A 21,921-nucleotide genomic window follows, 5' to 3' on the forward strand; every position below is an offset into this window, starting at 1 on the left:
TCCTGGCCAGGACTGGAGATCAACATTGCTGGGTCTCCAGCCTCCCCCCAACCGCTCCCCCACCACAGGCTTCCTAATGTCCTGAACTCCAGGTCTGTCCCGGTGGCGGTAGTGGGAGGGGGTGTGTGTGAGAGCGGGTCAGCGCCTAGCAGCCTGGTCAGCGCGGAGGCCTGAAGGGGAAGGGAGGGGGAGGGGAGGGGAGCTCAGGGCTGGGGGAGGGGGAGGGCTCATCCATTTCTCCCTTGACAGGTGGTTTGTGTCTCTGATTGGCCAGCGCTGCCAGGCTCACACCTCCCTCCCCCAACTCTCTGGAATGTATAATTATCTGCACGGGGGGTGGGGGTGGCGTGTGAGTGTGTGTGGGAGCAGTCACGTGGTTTTAAAACTACAAGCCCCCGGAGCCCCCCACCTGTACGCTGCTTTGGGGAGCCCCACGGAGTCCCTTAAAGTGCAGGGTACCAAATCTGGGGGTACTCAAGACTTGTAAGGCTGACGGACCCATCTCCAGATGTGTGTGTGTGGAGGGGGGGTGTCAAATCTCCAGGTTCTGAGAAGGGACACCCCAGAGGTGTCAGAGACGGCAAGGGTGGGGGAGGGCCGGAGCAGGATCTGGAAGGGAGGGGAGGGAAAAGAGAGGCAGGGGAGGGGAGGGGGCTGCCCGTGGGGGGTTGGGTCATTGTCTTTTAGAATTTGGGAGCCTTTGAAAAGCCGTGGGCCCTCCCACCGCTATTGTGCTGGGGAAGATGTAGCAGCCTCTTCTCCTAGCCACCCCTTTGCCTCCGGACTTCTCTGGGGCCAGCAGCCGCCGGACCAGGGGCCCGGGGCCGCGGGCTCAACAGACTACCATGGGCTCTGTGTCAAACCAGCAGTTTGCAGGTTCGAGCTCGGGACTTGCTGGGACACCTTAGGCTGCAGGGGTGCCCAGGAGACACATAAAAAGGGAGGTGGGGAACAGTCCTGCAGGCTGGCGGAAGGACCCTGGGTCTGTGCGACCTCCTGCTTCAGGGGACCGTCTCTGGAACCAGGAATCCTGGTGTCCCAGCGGCGCTCACGCCGAGGCTACAGGGGCGGGGGTCGGGGGGAGAGAAGAGGAGGGGCCTGCCTGCCCGTCTGTCCCCGGGCAACGTGTTGTGGGAAGAGGAGCAAAACTTTCGGGGCACCGCTGACCTTAGTATAAGCTTGGGGAGCCGGGGAGGCGGGCCAGATAGGTCTCCTCGCAGCTGCTTAGTGGCTGCAGCCTCCTGGGTGTCCGCCCGCCCTCCCTCCAGTCCGCGGGCTGGGCGCTCGGGTCTCCAGCAGGGTGCGGAGCGGCCCCTCCGAGCCGGTGCCCCCCACCCCCAGCTGAACGGCCTCTTATCTCCAGGTGGCTGCGCCAAGGCGCCGGAGGAGGCGCGGGAGGACGCGGCCCGGGCTGCCGAGGAGCCGCAGCTGCTGCACGGAGCCGGCATCTGTAAGTGGTTCAACGTGCGCATGGGGTTCGGCTTCCTGTCCATGACCGCCCGCGCCGGGGTCGCACTCGATCCCCCAGTGGATGTCTTTGTGCACCAGGTGAGACATTCCCGTAACTTTACCAGGGAAAAGGGCGGGAGGGGGTTAGCTGGCACGCGTTCCCAAAGGTGGGCCAACGGACAGCGCTTGGGCGGAGGGAGGTCAGCGGCTCGGTGTGCTTTGCCATCTTGCGTGCACCCCGCTTGAGTCCCCGTTAGCTCCTGTGGGAGCGGAGCGGTGGTGCGGCGCTAGTTATATCGGCACCCCCACCTCCTGCCAGGAGCCCCTCTGGCTTACCACGTGTCTGTTACCTCTTTCCCCTGGGAAGGGGGCAGGGGAGGTGACCCCATGTGGCAGAAACTAAGGTTGTATTGTGCTTGCCGGTGGGGGGAGGGCGAGCAGGCCCGCCGGGGAAGCGCATGCCTGGCCTGAGCAGGGCCCTGAGCGCCCAACGCCTCTCACCAAGTGAATGGAGTTCTCTGGTGGGGAGAGGGAGGGGTGCAGCTCCGGGACTCATGGGTGGTAGCTCAGCCCAGCATTCCTACCTAGGTGGTCACTAAAAACGTTGGGGGCCCATAGATATATTGGGGTGTGTGTGTTTGTGGAGAATGTTTACAAATCCCCCCCCCCCCCGGAGGTCCCATGTAGAGCACTGCAGTTAACTGGCCAGGCTATTGCTGTTCCTTTTCTACCAGAAAGGAAAAACTAGGAAGCTAGATTTTAGACCTGGGCCAGCCTGGGAGGAAGTTCGGCGCAAACCCAAGTTCTCCGTTAAAGCAAGGCAGCGCAGTGGGGGTGAAATTCAGTGTCGCAGGGCAGGGGGTGGAGGGAGGCCAAACTCTAGACCTATTCTCAGCTTGGCATTTATGGCCCCAGACAACCATTGATTGCTCTACTAACATTCCCGGCCTCCAACAAGAAGCCCAAGACTTCTGGTTTCCCCCTCCCTTGGCCTCCCCTTCCTCTGGCCACTTCCTGAAAGTCTTAGAAATACTGCGGTGGGCCTGGAACTGGGCCTGGAACTCTGGCCACCCATAACAACCACGCAAAGGACTTCCCTGCTGACACCCCTTCCACCTTTGGAGATTGGGTGCTGGGCCTGGGAAGAAGAAATTACTAATACCAGCCCAATCAGTTGACACCCTCGCCGGACAGGGAGGGGTTACTTCAGGGAGGTTGGCTTTTGGAGCTGTGGGGGAGGGGTGAGGAGGATGTGGGGATTAAGGGTTGGAGCCTGAGGGATGGTATTCTAGAGGGGGAGGGGTAGGAAAGGGAGATGTTGGGTAGACTGGTTGCAGGCTGCAGGGAAGTCTTTGAGCATTGCCCTCCCTGAGGGAGGAACTAGAGAGAAGATGCAGTGCAATGGGGATTCCTCGGTAGGTAAAGTTTGGGGCACTGGGTGCCTAGTTACCCCCTTGCTGTGCCCAGTCCCTCCCCCAATTCCCTCCAACAGACATCTAGTTCTGGCTGGTGGCTTTGCCCCCTCCCTGTCTCATTTACATATGTGAATGATAACCCACAGGAAGTAGTTGTGGGAGAAAGAAGGGAATTGTCCTCTTTAGATCTATTAAATCACTTTATTACAGGAACCAGCTTTGAATGGCCCTCCTCAGCAGGGTGGCGAGCTCCCCCACTTTCCCATTTATCTGATCACAAAGAGATTAAAATCTCTCCTGGTCTGGAGATGGACTAGACAGCTTCCCCAATTTGAGAAGACTTAATATAAAAGTTAGACCCCAAATTTTCTTGTCTCCCTGCTGAAGGCCATTTAAATAAGAAGACTTTATGGATTGTGGTCCCTCATCATCTTGCTTCTTTGGTGATAATCAAACCCCAACAAAGTTTTTCTGGAACAAATTCACGTAGCCATAGGTTCATAAGCAGCTGGAAAACTTGGATGGCATAGAGGAGAGCAGAGACCTCTCTGTTTGGGCAATGAAGTCTGAATCATGTTGTTTCAGATGAGTCATCTGGTCACGATCTGAACTTAGGGGTCTTGGAATGTCCAGGCAGTTTCTGCAGTTGAGTAAGTCATCAGGAGGTTGTTGAGCTGGAATAAGAATCAAGAATTTGTCTTAACACCACTCAGTCTGTCATAGAGGACAATGACTGGGGTAAATTCCTTGAACTTTAATTTTGTAGTTGCCAAGACTTGGGCTGACTTTCAAAGTCGACTTCAGCAGTAAATTAGACTAGTGATTTCCAGTTCTTGTGCTTTCAGAGATTTTGAACTATTTGGGGATCCAGTAGAAGGAAGTTTAGTAGATGCATGATCCCTAAAAGTTGACCTAGAAGAAGAAAATGTTCTTAAGGTAGAGACTAAGACATTTCTCTTTAATAAGAAAAATGGCTGCTGTCGGTAGAGTTGGGATGGGGGTGGTGAGAAGGATAATTGTCTTAAGATAACATCTGCCAGGGAAGGGGTCAGAAAACTCCTTCCCAGGCAAAGGAGTGGGTAGCAATTTAACATTTTATTTTCCATTCCAAGGTGGGTCTATTTGCTTTCCAAACACACTCATCACAGCTGTTGTGGTGGTATTTCCATAAATCCAGGAGTGAAGGAATGGGGGGAACATCACTTTGTATAAGGATTATGCAAAAAAACTACTCAGGTTCCAGAGTCCCGATTAACCCTCCCCCATGACACCCTAAGCCAAAGCTGAGAAGTGCTCTAGAAAAAATAACAACTTTACTATAATTTTTTCAATAATTTTTACTCAGTGATGGGTTTTTGCCCCTAGGGATTGGGAAATTTAAGAATCTTAATAATGTCCATCCATCCCTTAAGTCAAGGTTTCTCAACCTCAGCATTGTTGGCATATTTTGACCAGGAAAATCTCTCCTCTTGAGGATCCCTCTGTTGGGACAATAAAATATTTCCAAAAATAGAAAGAAAAAAAAAAAGCAAGGTGAGGGTAGATTGCAGAATGGTTATGCAAAGAGACTCTCAAATCTGAGACTCTTATAGTCCAGGTTCAATTCCTTGGCACCATACGCCAGAGCTGAGCAGTGCTCTGGCTAAAAAAAAAAAAAAAAAAAATTCCAGTTGAGAATCAGGAAAAACGGAAGCCAGAAATAATTAAAACTCTCCTGTTTTCCTGAAATTCACCAGGAATTCTTAAATTCCCATGGTCATTTAAATTTTTGACTTAATGTTTTCTGTGGTTCAACTTCCAAACCCCCAAGATGGTAACAATAGTTTTCTTTCATAGCTCTCAGGATCCAGACTTATTTAAAGTGGTATTTTGGTTAAAATGCTACATTTGAAAACTTGGAAGCAAAAGCAGAGCCCTGATTTGACCTAAGAAAAAAGTAAGAATAGAAGGGTGATTGAGGGTGGTATGAGCAACTGCTGGAGGGGATGTGTGTGAGTAAATGGGTCTTTACAACTTGGTTTCTAAACTCTTATTACTTACCTCTTGGTCTACTTCTGTGTACATGTCATCTCCTCTCCTAAATAACTTGTAATCTCTTTGAAAAGTAGGACTAGTATCTGTTGGTTAGTTTTCTGTTGTCTTGACACTTAGGGGCTAAAGGAAAGACTATGAAGAAAAAACCAGAAGGTGTCTTCACAGTGAATAAAGCTATAAAATTTTTTAAGGACTCATATATTCTTTTCTTAAAAAAATTTTTATTATCTTTATTTTTATTGGATAGAGACAACCAGAAATTGAAATGAGAGGCGGAGATGGAAAAGGAGAGACAGAGAGATACCTGCAGCCCTGCTTCACCACTTCTGCAGGTGGGGACTTGTGGCTGGAACCCGGGTTGCACACTGTAACACGCGCTTAACCTGGTGCGTCACCACCTGGCCCCCAAAGCTATGAATTGTAGACATACCTTCCTAAGTTTGATCCCTGGCAGCACTCAAAAATGATGCTCTGGCTCTCCTTCATCTCTTATAAGTTTAGAGAAAAGGGGGGGGGGCAGAATAAAGGGCTCCCAAGCAACCAAAAGTAGGCTCTTAGTTTGGTCTTTGGCAGCAGAGATCTTTTTCTAGAAAGCATAGTGATAAGGAATGCTAACTTTTTTTTTTTTGGACTGTTGCCTAGAATAGGGCCTGACATTTAGCTTACCATGAAAGTTTGGAGAGTGAGTATCAGTGAACCAAATGTGTTGAACCTCTTGTTTTATTTCATTGTCATTATAACAGTGATTAACAGGGAGAGAAATGAAGGGGTTAGTTTTGAGCCTTGTGAGATCTTCTGGGAACATCACTAAGGAGACATGATTTCCAGACAATGTGCCAAATAAAGACTGTTACTACCATCCAGAGCAAAATCCACCACTGCGAGAAACTTCTGGAGGACACTACTGCCTGCCTCGCAGTAAATTTTTTTTTCTGGGGCACATTCCCTAGGACAAGATTGATTCAAGAGCATTCCTAATCAAGTTATCACACTTCACCCTACTGGAATTCTTAAGTTTTTAAAAGAAATCTCCCTAGGCAAAATATATACCCTAACCCCTTTCCTGAAAGCTGGATTAACAACTACAATTACTATCTGTTAAAGCCCTCTGAGGTCAAAGAGGGTTAGAGGAGAAAACTTAGAGAATCGTACATAATTAGTACAGGCTTAAAGTTAACTCAGTTTTGAGTTACTTAATTCCAACTGGAGTTCAAAGTCCAAGGAAAGTAAATTCTTTTGTAAACAATAGAGAAAGAGGGTTTCTGGGTTAAAACTATCCTCCATACTGGGCAGTGCCTGGTGAGAAATTAGCTCCTTATCCTTAGAGGACCTATTGGGGCGGGGGATGGTGGTGGTGGTGGTCTCTTCACAAGAATTAAGTTCCTGCAGCCCTGGAGGTGGCTCAGTTGATTAAGCATTGGATTCTTAAGCATGATGTCCTGAGTTCAATCCTTGAAGTTGCATGTACTAGGTTCCTTCTCTCTCTCCTTCTCCCCTACTCTCTCACATTAGATTAAATATTTTGTTTTTAAGAAGTTAAGTCCTCTTGAAATTCCATCTTCCTGAAGACAAGAATATGCTTGCCCCAGGGGAAGAACTGAACACTTCTGCTCACAGTTCTGAACAAGACAGCCTTACTTCCAACTAGCTGTCTTGTGCAGAAAGGCTGATGAGCAGCGCCATCTGGTGGCAAACTCTAGACAGGAGCTGGTAGTTCTGGCTGAGCAGAGATAAGCCGAGAACCAGGGCTGGGGAGGTTACCAGCCCCTACCGAACTCTAGCTTCAGAAGCACAGTTCAAAACTGAGGGCACCTTGGAAATGAGCCAATAAAATTAAATCCACGTGCTTTTTACTTTTTTTATTTTAAAGGAACAAATATTGATTTTCTTTTTTTTTTTTTTTCTGTATTAATGAGAAACAAGAGGAGAAAGAGCCAGACATCACTCTGGTACATGTGCTACTGGGGATTGAACTGAGAACCTCGTGCTTGAGAGTCCGATACTTTATTCACTGCGCCACCTCCCAGACCACTGCTTTTTACTTTTTTTTTTTTTTTAAGTGGCTACCAGGCCCGCAAAGTAGCTTATTTGAATAGTGTGTTCCTTTGCTTTGTATACAACCCAGGTTTGATCCTGTACTCCGCTACATTGATAGAAGCTTTAGTGCTTTGGTCTCTCCAACTCTTTCTCATTACTTGTCTCTATTTAAACAAGGGAGGTGGGGGCTACTGCAAAAAGCTTTTAAATGTCTATGTGGCTCACATCATGCTGCATAGCCATTGTCATAGAATCAGTCTACTTTAAAAGGTGCTACATCGGGGCCAGGTGGTGGCGCACCTGGTTAAGCACACATTACACTGAGCAAGGACCCAGGTTCAAGCACCTGGTCCCCACCTGCAGGGGGAAAGCTTCACAAGTGGTCTAGCAGGACTGTGTCTCTCTGTCTCTCTACCTCCCCTTCCCTCTCAATTTCTGTCTCTATCTCTCCAATAATAAATAAATTTTTTAAAAGGTGCTACATCAATGCAGTTCTGCCTCATCATCTCACCATGACTTTAAGCAAAGTAATTATCTATGCTGCCTCCATGGCTTCAGCTATCACAGGGAGGTCATAGTAAGGCCAACCTCACAGGCTAGACATGAGATTTAAGATTTATTTTACTTATTTCATGAAAGATAGTGGGGAAGAAAGGTCAGATATACTGCTTAGCATATAGTAAATATCTATAAAAAGGTATCATGCTGGGGACACAGCATATTAGTTATGCAAAAAAGACTTTTCTGAAGCTCTGAGATCCTAGATTTAATCCTCAACACCACCATAAGCCAGAGCTGTGCAGTGCTCTGGTGTGTAGTGTGTGTGTGTATGTGTGTCATTAAAAAATAAATAGCCATTTAGTGATTGTAGAGAACTTAGTTTCTTCCACAAATGTTTCTATACTACAAGGCACTTCAGTACTTAGTGGTGGATTGTCTTCAGCTGGACTGGCTTTAGGTGTTATAGAAAAGATGGGAAATGCTAGCTTTAATCCCTGGGCAATGGGGCCAGCAAAACAGATCCTTTGGATAGTACACTATTTTGCCATGTGTATAACCCAGGAGTTGGAAGGAACTCACTCATTAATCTGAAACTCTGCTTTTGCAAATGATTGAGAAACCTCTTGCCCAGCTTTCAGAGAGTATGTAGAGGAAGCTGAGTTTTCACTCTATCTTATTATCCTAAGTGATTCCTAAGTCCCTTTCTATCTGTAAACAAACACACATATATATGTGTGTATGTGTGTTCAGATATTAGGATATGAAATACTTGATATGTGGGAAGGCTGAAATAAGCAGCAGTGAGGTATTAAGAGAACAGAATTATTAAATGTTTTTATTATATTTTATTTTTAATTTAGTAATTTACAATATTTGAAGATTATAGGGATATAGCTCCACATGGTACCCATCATGAAAGTTCTGTGCCCCCCCTTACTTCTCAAATGCTTAACAGGTCCTCAATCTTAACCACAAAAGAAACAAAGCAGAAATACCTTTTGCAACTATTTTCTGTCTGATTAAATGCCACCTTCCACTATCCAGTTGGGGTCCCCTAACAGTAGGCTGCCTTGAGCAAATCAGGAAAGGGGACTGGAAAGCGTTGTCCCCAAACCCCCTTTCATCTTTAAAACAATCTGACTGAATAACCCTAATGCAGGTTCCTACATAAAGGGTCCAACTGAAGGACTGATCTTATACATCTCCATCTCTGGAAGGGTAGGATGGAGGGTCAGAGGGGGGAAGATGGCTGCTTGCCATGACTTTAGCAAATCCTGCAAGCTTGACTTGGGGAATAAAGGTGTTTCTCTATCCATTTTTGTCACCATGACCATAACCCCTACATAAAGAGGAAGGAAGGAACTGATGATGGAGGGGGCAGGGGCAGTGTGTGTGTGTGTGTGTGTGTGTGTGTGTGTGTGTGTGTGTGTGTGAAAGGGGGGGGTGTGTGGAATCTGCAACCTCTGGAACTCCAGGAATCTGACCACCAGAACCTAGCAGTGTCAATTCTTTGTTTCCAGGAGCTGGTCTCTATTGGGGAAGCTCAAACCTTGCCCCTCCCCCCAGGCCTTTTCTTTCTGTAGGGGATGGGGAGAGGGGCGGGCCCTGCTTTGTGTGTGGTGGGGGTGGTAGCCAGAATTTCAGGCTTTTTCTGATGCTCTCCCTGTGAGGCTGGCTCTGTGGGGCTGCATGCTGATTACCTATCTGATAAGAGAGGAATTCAAACTATGTGTTTTGGAGAGGGGGGTGGGGAGCAGGGTGCCACCCCTGGAGACCACCAGGCTAAATCTTGACCCCTACCATAAGGTGACTTGTGTAGGATTTTAACTGTGTTTTTCTTTTCTGTTTTTTTTTTTTTTTTTTGACTCTTTAGGATTGAAATTTGTAAACAGACCACAAATCCTTCTATGAAGGAGTAGCTGATAGAGGATTGTGTGTGTGTGCGCACACGCGAGTGAGTGTGTCCTTCCCCCCCCCCCCCAAACCAGAGCACTGCACATCTCCAGCTTAAAAGCTTGTAGTAAGGCTGGGGATTGAACCTACGCCTCAGGCATGTAAACTCTTGAATAACCACTATGCTATCTCCCTAGCCCTGTTCCCATTATATTTTCAGCATATAAGGTGTGGAGGAGCATTCCAGTTTCTTGACACTTTGGTTCTCACAGTTAAGATGAAGGGCTAGCAGATAAGATGAAAGACTACCACCCATTAGGCCCAGGGGTGGGGGATGGATCCCCCACACTGCATGTGACAGAAGTGTTCTGCTTTATCTAATGAAAAAACAAACTGTGACTCTCCCCCCTCCCCCAAATAGCTCAGCTGTCAGAGCTGGAATTCCTGAGGCTCTGTTTGTTCCTTGCTTCCACCTTATATTTCATATAGAATAAGTATATCTCCAAAATACTGACAACATATAGCATCAACATAAAATTTGGTTTTGCTCCATTTGATGGTTCATGCAGAAAGAAAGGAACAGATGTTCAGGCTTTAAGCCCAGCTCGGAATCACAGCAGAAACTGGGGGTGTCCAGCAGCCTGAGTCCACTGGGCAAATGCAAAGCCTAGGCTACTTAGATGGAGAATGTTCTTGGTCTCTTTCCTGTAGCACCTCTTGCCTCTGAATGAATTCTTCTATCTCCCGTCCTGCTTAGAAAGAAAATGTCAGATCTTAACTTCAAATTCAGTGTAGTCTTTGTGCAAAAGGAGAGCAAAAATCCTTCATCACTCTGCAGTGTTTTAGTGTTCTGTTTATCTGATGTTCTACTCCTCTTCCACATCAAAATTGAGGAGTCCAAGCCCTGGCTGCGCCCATGGGTATCAAAAGAAGTGAGATGCTCTGCCATTATAATATTTCTATGGATGGATACAAGTAATATGGAACATTTGCTAACCACATTTTCATGCCCACATAATCTTCACTAAGAGCTACAGTTACCCCATTTTCTGAAGATAAAGGTGAGTAGATAGTGAATAAAAACAGTGACTAAGGAGGCTGGATGGCAGTGTACCAAGCTGAGCATACATAGTGAAGACCATAAGGATCCTAGTTGGAACCCCCTGGTTCCCCATCTGCAGGGGGGTTGCTCTTCTGCAGGTGTCTTTCTCTTCCCCCCTGTCTTCCCCTCTTCTCTCAAATTCTCTCTGTTCTATCCAACAACAATGGGAAAATGATGGCCTCTAGGAGCAGTGGATTTGTAGTGCAGGCACTGGGCTCCAGTGATAACCTTGGAAGCAAAATAAATAAATAAATATGACTAAATAGTGAATAAATGATCGCTCAAGGTCATGCAACCAGAAAATGATAGAAGCAGTATTTTCCTGAACCAGGTTGTATCTGACACTTGAGCCTGTACTCATAACCTATAATGCCTAAATAAAAACATTACATTAATTAAGAGATTGAGAGTCTCATCTGGCTAAGGAGCCTATTTTATCCAAGTTCCAATTTGATTTATTTTAATTTTTTAATGCCCCCCAAGTTCCAATTTGAAATATGCGTACATGCACTGAATAAGATGTTAATATTGTGACCTGGGAGGTGTAAAAGTGCAAAAGGCCTTAGACTCAGACAGGAAGCACCCCAAGTGCCAGAGTCTACTGTTGGTTCTCTCTCTGCTTCCCTCTTTCTCCTTCACAAACAACACTTTAATGTTACTGATGTTCCCTCAAGCCAGGTCTAGGCACACAATGACCCCTTTTGCATCTCTGAATCCCATTTTCTATGATGACTGTATGACTGCAACTGTTGACTTGACATGCTCTTTGGATATTTTAGTAAATTAGTGGAAACAATATAATGACTTTAACTTTTTCTTTAAAAACTTACTTGTTACAAGAGAGGAAGAAGGAACTAGACTATTAAATTAAGCTCTGGGATAAGGTGGTGTCTAGGGTTGAACCAGTGTCCTGGAACCTTCAGCATGTAAGTTGGTGCTCCCCCTCTGGGAATATGGACCAGAATTCTTTATGGGGTGCAGAAGGTTGGACTTCTGGCTTCTGTAATTGCTTCTCTGCTGGACATGGGCATTGGCAGGTTGATAAAATACCCCAACCTGTTTCTATCTTTCCCTAGTGGGGTAAGGCTCTAGAGAGATGAGTTCCAGGACACATTGGTGAAGTCATCTGCCCAGGGAAGCCTGCAACTTGGTGGGTGAGAGACAGCAAGAAATAAAGCAAGGGTCGGACAGTAGTACAGTGGTTTAAGCACACATGGTGCAAAGCATAGGGATCCTGGTTCAAGCCCCCGGCTCCCCACCTGTGTGTGGGGGGGTCACTTCACAAGTGGCGAAGCAGATCTGCAGGTGTCTTTCTTTTCTTTTTTCTTTTTTTAAGATTTTATTTATTAATGAGAATGATAGGAGGAGAGAGAAAGAACCAGACATCACTCTGGCACATGTGCTACCAGGGATCGAACTCAAGACCTCATGCTTGAGAGTCCAAAGCTTTATCACTGCGCCACATCCTGGACCACAGATGCCTATCTTTCTCTTCCCCTTCTCTGTCCTACCCAACAACAATGACACTAATAACAACAATAATGATAACCACAACAACGATAAAATAACAAAGGGAACTAAAGGGGGAAAAAAATAGCCTCCAGGAGCAGTGGATTCGTGGTGCAGGCACCTAGTCCCAGCAATAACCCTGGAGGTGAAAGAAAGAAAGGAAGAGAGACAGAGAGAGAGAGAAAGAGAGAGAGAGAGAAAGAGAAGAAGGAGAAGAAGAAAATGATTAATGAATAGAAACTAAAAAAATAGGAATAGAGTAGATGAGAATAGAAATTTTAGGGTTCAGAGAAGCTGGGGAAACTATTTTAGGTATGTTTTGGGGCCAATGACTTTAGCAGCTTTTGCTTGAGCTTGATAGTTCACATACAGGTGACCTAAAAATACTGTCTGGGAAGATGGTGTCAAAAGTGAGATTAGGGCTAGCAAGTGGATTAAGGCAAAGCACTGCTCAGCTCTGGCTTATGGTGGGGTGGAGGATTGAACCTGGGACTTTGGATCCTTAGGCATGAGAGTCTCTTTGTATATCCATTATGCTATGCCTCTGAGAGGGAAAATAAACCAGAACAGTATTAGAGATTCCATTAACACTTTACCCAAATTCATCAACGTGTGTGTGATATATATATTACAATTAATTGTTTGCCCCATCAAACTGACCAGGGGCTCATATATATTCATATTTAGCACAAGAACCTATATAACTCCAGAGTCCCTGTCAGTCTTAAGCTCACGGTTCATGGTCTCAGCTGGAAACATTCTACGTACATTCATTTCAGGACCAGTCTTCAAGTGGCAGAGTAGGCTGACCCGGCCTCCCTTTGGAGGGTAGCAGCCCTTATCATTGTTAGTCATGATTTTCAAGCCTCCCTCAAATATCTTATTTATTTTAATGAAAGAGAGAGAGCACTACTCAGTTCTGCTTTATGATGGTACTGGGGATTGAACATGGGACCTCAGCCTTGGGCATGAATGTCTTTTGCATAACCATCCTGTCTCCCCATAACCTCTTCCTCAGACTACTTTATTTCCGTGTGTGTGTGTGTGTGTGTGTGTGTGTGTGTGTGTGTGTGTGTGTGTGTGTGTTTTATGAGGTTTTATGAGGAGGAGAGAGAAAGGAAGAATTAGAGCATCACTCTGGCACATACAATGCCACAAATCAAACTCAGCACCTAATGCTTGAGAGCCCAATGTTGTGCTATCTTTCAGGTCACTTCAGTCTATGTTGTCTCAAACAGGCTCACTCATTTACGTAATTTTCACTCCAGTGCTTATCAGTGCTGACTGTCAGATAGAGGGGATTAGACACCACAAGACAAGGAGTCGGGTGGTGGTGCAGTGGGTTAAGCGCATGTGGCGCAAAGTGCAAGGACGGGCATAAGAATCCCGGCATAAGAATCCCGGTTGGAGCCCCTGGATCCCCACCTGCAGAGGGAGTCGCTCCACAGGCGGTGAAGCAGGTCTGCAGGTGTCTGTCATTCTCTCCTCCTCTCTGTCATCCCCTCCTCTCCTCATTTCTCTTTGTCCTATCCAATAATGACATCAACAACAATGACATCAATAATAACTACAACAAGGGCAACAAAAGGGAATAAATAAATAAATATTTTTTTAAAAGACACCACAAGACAGAAGCTTCCCCCTGTGTGATGGAGGCTGAGCTGTATGCATGGCGAAGCAGGCACCTTCCCATGTGAACTATCTCATTGGCCATGGTGCTGTTTTCTTCGTATTACACAACCCATTATGTTCATTACTCCATCGAGCTTTGCCTTTCCTGATCTTGACATTTGGAGGTAAATGAGACTATTAAATTTTGTCATTTTTATTGCTCTCTTATAATTGATGTGTTTAAGTCTACCTCTGCCAACCAAGCCTGGGACTGGCAACATGTGAGTATATGACTTTCAGGCACTCTCTTTCTCTCTCACTGTGCACATGTACTCCGACATGAGGGTGTTCTCAATTTTCCTGAATAAAGTTTAAAATTCCTCAAAATAAATAAATAAATAAATGCTATGTTTGAGTAAAAAAATATCAAGTCATCTATTATAGTTATCTTTGAATAATTATGTTTTTGAATGAACTTGGTCTGCCAGCAAGTTCATTTTCTTATTTTCTATTATTGGGGTAAGAGGGAAGCAGGGGGTCGGGCGGTAGCACAGTAGGTTAAGAGCACGTGGCGCAAAGCACAAGGACCAGAGTAAGGATCCTGGTTTGAGCCCCCAGCTCCCCACCTGCAGAGGAGTCACTTCACAAGCAGTGAAGCAGGTCTGCAGGTGTCTATCTTTCTCTCCCCCCTCTCTGTCTTCCCCTCCTCTCTCTATTTCTCTGTCTGTCCAACAACAACATCATCAGTGACAACAATAATAACCACAATAGTGATGGAACAACAAGGGCAGCAAAGGGGAAGAAAAAAACAGTCTCCGGGAGTCGGGCTGTAGCGCAGTGGGTTAAGCGCAGGTGGCACAAAGCACAAGGCATAAGGATCCCGGTTCAAACCCCGGCTCCCCACCTGCAGGGGAGTCACTTCACAGGCAGTGAAGCAGGTCTGCAGGTGTCTATCTTTCTCTCCTCCTCTCTGTCTTCCCCTCCTCTCTCCATTTCTCTCTGTCCTATCCAACAACGACTACAACAATAAAAACAAGGGCAACAAAAGGGAATAAATAAATAAAATAAATATTTTTAAAAAATAGCCTCCAGGAGCAGTGGATTCGTGCACCAAACTCCAGCGATAACCCTGGAGGCCAAAAAAAAAAAAAAGAAAATATGGAAGGAGGCAGGAGAAAGACAGAAAGGAGATTTCAAAGAGTAGAGACACCACAACACTGCTCCATCATCCCCAGACTGCTGCCCTCCATAGTTCGTGCATGTGGGGCAGGGCCTTGTGCATGGTAAGAACTGTGCATTACTGGCTGGGCTGTCATCTATTACTTCTTTTTATTTCATGAGAGTCCTGAGCTTGTTCCATTCAGTTTTCTTGACCTACTTGTCTTAATTTTTAAAATTCTTTACTTTATGAGAGACAAGCCAGAGCACTGGTCTACTCTGGCACATATGCTCGGGATCCAATTCAAGTTCTCTACAATGTAAGCCCTGTGCTCTACTCACTGGGCCGCCTTCTTGGCCACTACTTGCTGTGGTCTTTTGAGTAATGATTGCTTTTTTGCTCAGTGGAGCTTCACTGCTCTGAGCTGATTTTTTCCGGCAGAGAGAGAGAGAGTGAAAGAACAATATCATAGTATCAGAGCTTCCTCCAGCTCAAACATGGGTTGTGTGAATGACAAAGCAGATGCACTATACAAGTGAGCTACCATACAGGCCATGATGGTTTCTTTATTAATAAATTAGAAATGCATTTCTCAATTTTTGTGGGGTTTTTTTATATTTGTTTATTTTCCTTTTTGTTGCCCTTGTCGTTTTATCATTGTTGTGGTTATTATTATTGTTGTTGCTGTCGTTGGATAGGACAGAGAGAAATGGAGGAGGAGAGAAAGATAGACACCTGTAGACCTGCTTCACCACCTGTGAAGCGACTCCCCTGCAGGTGGGGAGTAGGGAGCTTGAACCAGGATCCTTAGACCAGTCCTTGCGCTTTGCACCACATGCCTTTAACCCGCTGCCTTACCGCCCGATTCTCACAATTCTCAATTTACAGAAATACATAAGTACAATTTTTGTTTGGGTTATAATGAAAGACTGATGTTGCAATCTACCATGTCTCCTTCCTCTAGAGTAAGCTGCACATGGAGGGCTTCCGGAGCCTGAAGGAGGGTGAGGCCGTGGAGTTCACCTTTAAGAAGTCTGCCAAGGGTCTGGAGTCCATCCGAGTCACTGGCCCTGGTGGAGTGTTCTGCATTGGGAGTGAGAGACGGCCAAAAGGGAAGAACATGCAGAAGCGCAGATCAAAAGGAGACAGGTACAGATCGAAAGAAATTGCTTATTGGGATGGTGGTAAGGGGAGTGCTCTCCCCAAACTTGACCCTTTCTTGGACCAGGCTACCATAGATAAATTGAAGCCTTGTTCCTTGGCAACATCTTCAGGTGCCTTCTAGAGATGTGGGAGATGGTAAGGGTACGTATATGATGAAGGCCCTTGAACAGCATCTTTTTTTTTATAGTGTATGTTTTGTTTTTTATTTTATTTATTTATTTTTGCCTCCAGGGTTATCGCTGGGGCTCGGTGCCTGTACTATGAATCCACTGCTCATGGAGGCCATTTTTTCCATTTTGTTCCCCTTGTTCATTGTTGCTCTTGTTATTGCTGTTATTACTGTTATTGTTGGATAAGACAGAGAGAAATCAAGAGAGGAGGGGAAGACAGAGGGGGAAAGAAAGATACCTGCAGACCTGCTTCACCGCTTCTAAAGCGACCCCCTGTAGATGGGGAGCTGGGGGGCTCGCAGCGGGATCCTTACTCCAGTCCTTGTACTTTGCACCATGTGCACTTAACCCGCTGCACTACTGCCTGGCCCCCAAACAACCTCTTTTTATAAGTAATTGCCTCTGTTACATGAACATAATAATAAGTCCTCACAAGAGTTTCAACCTTAAAGGAAACCACAGATGTAGAAGTGCAAGTGGAGCTTTCTCCCTACAAGTGGGGCCCAGAGGCTTGAACCCAGGTCCTTGAGCACTGTAATGTGTGCACTTAACTGGTATACCATCCACTATCTTTTTTTTTTTTTTAAGATTTCACTTATTAATGAAAGGTAGGAGAACATGAGAAAGAAACATGACTCTGGACCGCATGCTTTATCCAGCTCCCAGATGGATTTTTTTTTTTTTTTTGTCATGGTGACTCAGTGGCTTTTTTTTCTCCTTTTTTCCCTATTCTTTTTATTTATTATTATTATTATTATTGGTGCTTGTTACCTGCGCTACAAATCCACTGCTCCTGGAGGCCATTTTTCCCCATTTTATTGCCCTTGTTGCACTTGTTGTTATTGTTGCCACTGCTGTTGTTGGATAGGATAGAGAGAAATCAAGAGAGGGAGAGAGAAAGACAGATACCTGCAGACCTGCTTTACCACCGGTGAAGCAACCCCCACCCCTGCAGGTGGGGAGCCTGGGACTTGAACCGGGATCCTTACTCTAGTGCTTGGGCTTTGCGCCATGTGCGCTTAACCCATTGTGGTACCTCCCAGCACCACCACCCCACCACCCCTTTTCCTATTCTGTTTTTTTTTTTTTTTAAGATTTTATTTATTGATTGATGAGGAAGGAGGAGAGAGAGAAAGAACCAAGCATCACTCTGGTACATGTGCTGCCAGGGCTTGAACTCAGGACCTCATGCTTGAGAGTCAAGCGCTTTTTCCACTCTACCACCTCCTGGACACCCTTTTTCATATTCTTTTTTTTTTTTTAATATTTATTTTCCCTTTTGTTGCCCTTGTTGTTGTATTGTTGTTATTGATGTCATTGTTGTTGGATAGGACAGAGAAAAATGGAGAGAGATGGGGAAGACAGAGAGGGAAGGAGAAAGACACCTGCAGACCTGCTTCACTGCTTCCCCCTGCAGGTGGGAAGCCAGGGGCTTGAACCGGGATTCTTACGCTGATCCTTGCACTTTGCACCATGTGTGCTTAACCCACTGTGCTACCACCTGACTCCCTTTCCTATTCTTATAGAGACAGAAAAACAGGCAAGGAGGGAGAGAGACTTGCACCAGCATACTCCACTGGTGGTGAGGCTTTTCCCCTAGAAGTCCAGGGACTTCTAGGCCTAATTCCTCAAATATGGTAATGTGCATACTCTACTGTTTGTGTTACTGATTAGATTTATTTTTTTCAAGATTTATTTAATTTTTTTAATTAATTGAGAAAGAAGGCGGGAGGGAGAGAACACACACCAGAGTATCATTGAGGCATAAAAGATGCCAGGGATTTAAATGGTGTGTGTGTGTGTGTGTAAATTAATTATATATTCTGTGTTTTTAATGAATGACAGGTTTTTTTTTTTAAGGATTTGTTTTTAATTAACATATAAAAAGAATTTCACATGAGAAATAGGAGAGGGAAAGATGCCAAAGTACACTCTGGTATACATGGTGCTGGGGACTGAACTGAAACATCTAGCATTCAAACCAGTTGAACCATTTAGATTTATTTATTATTCCATAATAAAAGGAGAGAGAAAAACAACCAAAGCATCACTCTAGCACATGCAATGCTAAGTTTAAACTCGGGACTTCATGCTTAAGAGTCCAATGTTTTGGGGTTTTTAAAAATAATAATTATTATTATTACTTTTACCTCCAGGATTATCACTGGGGCTCGGTACCTATTCCAGGAATCCACTGCTCCTGGAGGCCAAGAGTCCAACTTTTTAATCTACTAAACTGCCTCCTGGGCCAGAAGAGATACATTAAAAAAAAAAAATTGGGGGCGGGAGATTAATGGTTTATAGTAAATATAGTTATTGATACATGTGTAAAGTTTCTAATTTTTTTTTTTTTTTTTTTTTTTTTTTTTTTTGCAAAACACTCTCAGTTCCAGCCTGGTCTTTCTCACTAGCATGTACCAAAAACTGAAAGCCTCCACCCCCCAGAGTTCTTTACATTGGTGCAATATATATATATATATATATATATAATTTTTATTTATTAGATAAAGATGGAGAGGAATTGAGACAGAGACACCTACAGCCCAGCTTTACCACTGATGAAGCTTTCACCTTGCAGGTGGGGACCAGGGGCAGGGTTATGGTAGAGTGTAGACAAACAGTAGGTTTGAAAAGAACTTAGATCATTTAGTCAGAGTCCACTCTGTTTAAAAACTGGGAAACTGGTGTCCAGGAAGGTTAACTAAGTATAAGATTCACAAGACATCAAGTAGAGACCAGCTATACTCATTCAAGGGGAGACTTGACTTCTGATCTCTTCTTTTTTTCAACTTCACTTTTTTTTTCCCTTTTACCAGAGAACTGTTCAGCTCTTGCATACAGGGGGGTTGAACCTGGGACTTCCGGAACCTCAGGCATGAAAGTCTCGTTGCATAACCATTATGTTATCCCCCACCACCAACCACCACCTCAACTTTACTATCTTGTGTATTAGGTGCTACAACTGCGGCGGTCTAGACCATCATGCCAAAGAATGTAAGCTGCCACCCCAACCCAAGAAGTGCCACTTCTGCCAGAGTATCAGCCATATGGTGGCTTCCTGTCCACTGAAGGCTCAGCAGGTGCCCAGCTCACAGGGAAAACCAGCTTACTTTCGGGAAGAAGAGGAAGAGATCCATTCCCCTGTGCTGCTCCCAGAGGCCCAGAATTGAGCCACATTGGATGGGGGCTATTCATTTGTGATCAGGAAGTTTTGAGGAGCAGGCATCAATCGGCAGAGTGGAGAAAGTGGGGACAGGGTGGGTAGGGGGCAGCTGGCACTGCCATGTTTCTCAGGTTTCAGTCCATAGCTTCATCCCCTCTTCCCTCTTGGTGGGGGGATGGAGTGAGGCAAAGGAACTCCCAACCCTGCTCTATCCAAATGCATGTGAGGGCTTTGAAGGAAGCCCTGTATGCTTTATCAGAGTCACTATCCCCAGAATCACCAGCTTTGGAAAATGCCTTAGAATGGGAAGTTGGTTTCCTTTTAAAGAAGGACATGCAACTATGTCTCATGCTAGAGCGCAAAGGGTAAACCTGAAACCACTACATTCTGTGGGAAGGCATCTCTTTAGGGATAAGCAGGGTTTTTCCACACCTCCTCTCTTCATGCCCCCATTCTTGGGTTAGGGTGCTGAGAACTGTCCCAAGTAATGGCTTGTGCTGACAGGCAAAAGAGGTGATTAGGGGAACAGCTGCACATCTGCTGCTTCTAAACTCACTCTCCAATTCTAGACAATATGATTTTATTTATTTGCTCCCTTGGACAACTGCACCTTGGGTCCCACTTTCTCCAGGATGCCAACTGCACTAGCTGTGTGCGAATGACGTATCTTGAGCATTTTGACTTTTTTGTTGTTGTTGTTATATAAATATTCTGGTTTTGTATTTTTGTGTGTTTTAATCTAAGGCCCTCATTCCTGCACTGTGTTCTCAGGTACATGAGCAATCTCAGGGATAAGTCAGCAGCAGCTCCAGGTCTGCACAGCAGGAATACTTTTTCTTATTTTATCACTAGGGAGATCAACTATTTGGATTGTATAGCCTATTGAACTACCTCATTTTTGCCAACTAGAGCTGGCTTTTCTGTCACAGTGTAGTCTTAACCCTTCCACCTTCAATGGATTGATAGAAGACTTAATTTTAACTAGATTTCCACATGACTTGATCTACTAGCTTATTGGAAATTGGTCGGAACAGAGAAGGTGGTACAGATGGGTTAGGAGAGGCTGGGCCAGGTGAAAGGCACTAGGAGGAGCAACTGAAGATTGATGAGGTTGTCTAGAGGTGTGATAAAGAATTCCTGTTCCAGACCTTCAAATCCCAGGGCATGGGACTCCCTTTACATGTCAGATCCATCCTTCACTGGATTGGGCTAGGCCTACCATGCACAACAGAGGGTGTGTGTGTGTGTGTGTGTGTGTGTGTGTGTGTGTGTGTGTGTGAGATGTGGGTTGTTAAGGATAAGTTTTAAGACAATTTTTCTGTCCACCTTGAGCTGCCCAGGTATTTGAGACAGGGACTAAAATCCTTAACCATTTAACAATTCTGGGATTTTCCTCCTTGGCTTCCAAAGACACCATAAGAGATGGCTTCCTCTGGTGCCCAGAGCCAGTGTATCCTGTCCTGTGGCACCAGTGATTCATCATAGTAGCCAAAGGAGAAAGGGGGTTTCGTTTACATGCTGTGAGATCACTGCTAACTTACCTCACTGTATTGAGACGGGGCAAATGCAATAAAACGCATTGGGTGATATGTGTCTGATCCTGAGTTGTCTCCCTCAACTGCTGCCCCCCTCTAGTTATTGTATTTGTCTGGCTTTTGTAGGTCTTCATGAGTAGCTGATTTGGTGATTGCTAGGTGGCCTAGTTAGTGTAAATATAATGTCCGTTGGTCTTCTCCATGTTGTTTTGGGGTTTTATTGTTTACAAACTTTTTTGTATGAGAAAAAAATAGCCAAAGCATCTTTGACAAAAAGTTCTGCACCAAACAAAAGGATCTGAAACAATCTTGGGGACTCTTCTGGGGGTGAGGGGGCTTGAATCATGCTTTTGTGTTCCCCTGCCCCTACTATTTTGATAGGATCTTCCATTTCCCAAACTTCTGCTCCTCCCCCTCCACCTTTTAACATCCCAAAAAGACTTCTACACAGTAAATTTTTGGCTTGTCACCATAATTCTTAATTGAATTGGGGGAGAGGGGACCCACTCTCATTTACTCCCAGTCTCTTGAGTCAAGACTATTTCTTGGTGTGATTCATGCCAAAATACACACTGCCATATCAATTAAGTCCTAAGGTGGAGAGAAGCAATGAAGGGTTTTTCCATGAAGAAAGTGGGGTCAGGAGACCAAGAGAGGGAACATGAATGTATATCCAAGTCACTCAGGAACTTTTAAGCAGGTGCAAGAAACTTAAAGTCAAAGTGGCCACAAGATTGTTTAATAGGAGACGAACGAATGTAACTCCATGTTTACTGCTAGAAACCAAAGTTTTGTGTGAAACCTTGAATTTATGGGGAGTGAGGGAAAGTAGGAAAGCATGTACCTGTTCTTTCCCTGATCCATTCCCCTCATTCCTGAACTGCAGGAGAATTGAGCCCTGTTGGGCTTTGGTGACCCCATTACTGGGAAATGTTTATTTGATGACTTTGCTGTGCCGGGTACTTCCTTTTCCATTTGCTATCATTTTGTTACACAATGCTAACCTTCTCCCCATCCCTTCTCTTTTCCTTGGGAAAATACAATGAATAAATAAAGAGTTATTGGTATTGAAATTGTCATTTCCTTGTTAGATGTTTAGGGTGCTTTCTCCCATAATTCCCACATTCATTAAAGTTTTCTGTTCAGACATTTTGTTTGGAATGAATCTTGAAAGTGCAG

The 21,921-nt window shown here is 45.1% G+C and overlaps 1 protein-coding gene across 1 annotated transcript; it reads left to right on the top strand.

Annotated features, from left to right (window-relative positions):
* Positions 1–845: 845 nt before the first annotated feature.
* Positions 846–21,747, top strand: LIN28A (lin-28 homolog A). Its single transcript, XM_007522553.2, has 4 exons — positions 846–876; positions 1,364–1,548; positions 15,675–15,859; positions 18,998–21,747. Exons 1-4 carry the CDS (start codon positions 846–848, stop codon positions 19,212–19,214), a joined length of 618 nt encoding a protein of 205 aa, XP_007522615.2. The 3' UTR covers positions 19,215–21,747.
* Positions 21,748–21,921: the final 174 nt, after the last annotated feature.

Source organism: Erinaceus europaeus, chromosome 13, assembly GCF_950295315.1.
Source record: "Erinaceus europaeus chromosome 13, mEriEur2.1, whole genome shotgun sequence".
NCBI classification, from domain to species: domain Eukaryota; kingdom Metazoa; phylum Chordata; class Mammalia; order Eulipotyphla; family Erinaceidae; genus Erinaceus; species Erinaceus europaeus.

Coding starts and splice junctions, on each gene's coding strand:
- LIN28A (XM_007522553.2), top strand. CDS start 846: ATGGGCTCTGTGTCAAACCAGCAGTTTGCAG. Junction 877..1,363: donor GTCAAACCAGCAGTTTGCAG/GTTCGAGCTCGG, acceptor TCTTATCTCCAG/GTGGCTGCGCCAAGGCGCCG. Junction 15,860..18,997: donor CGCAGATCAAAAGGAGACAG/GTACAGATCGAA, acceptor CTTGTGTATTAG/GTGCTACAACTGCGGCGGTC.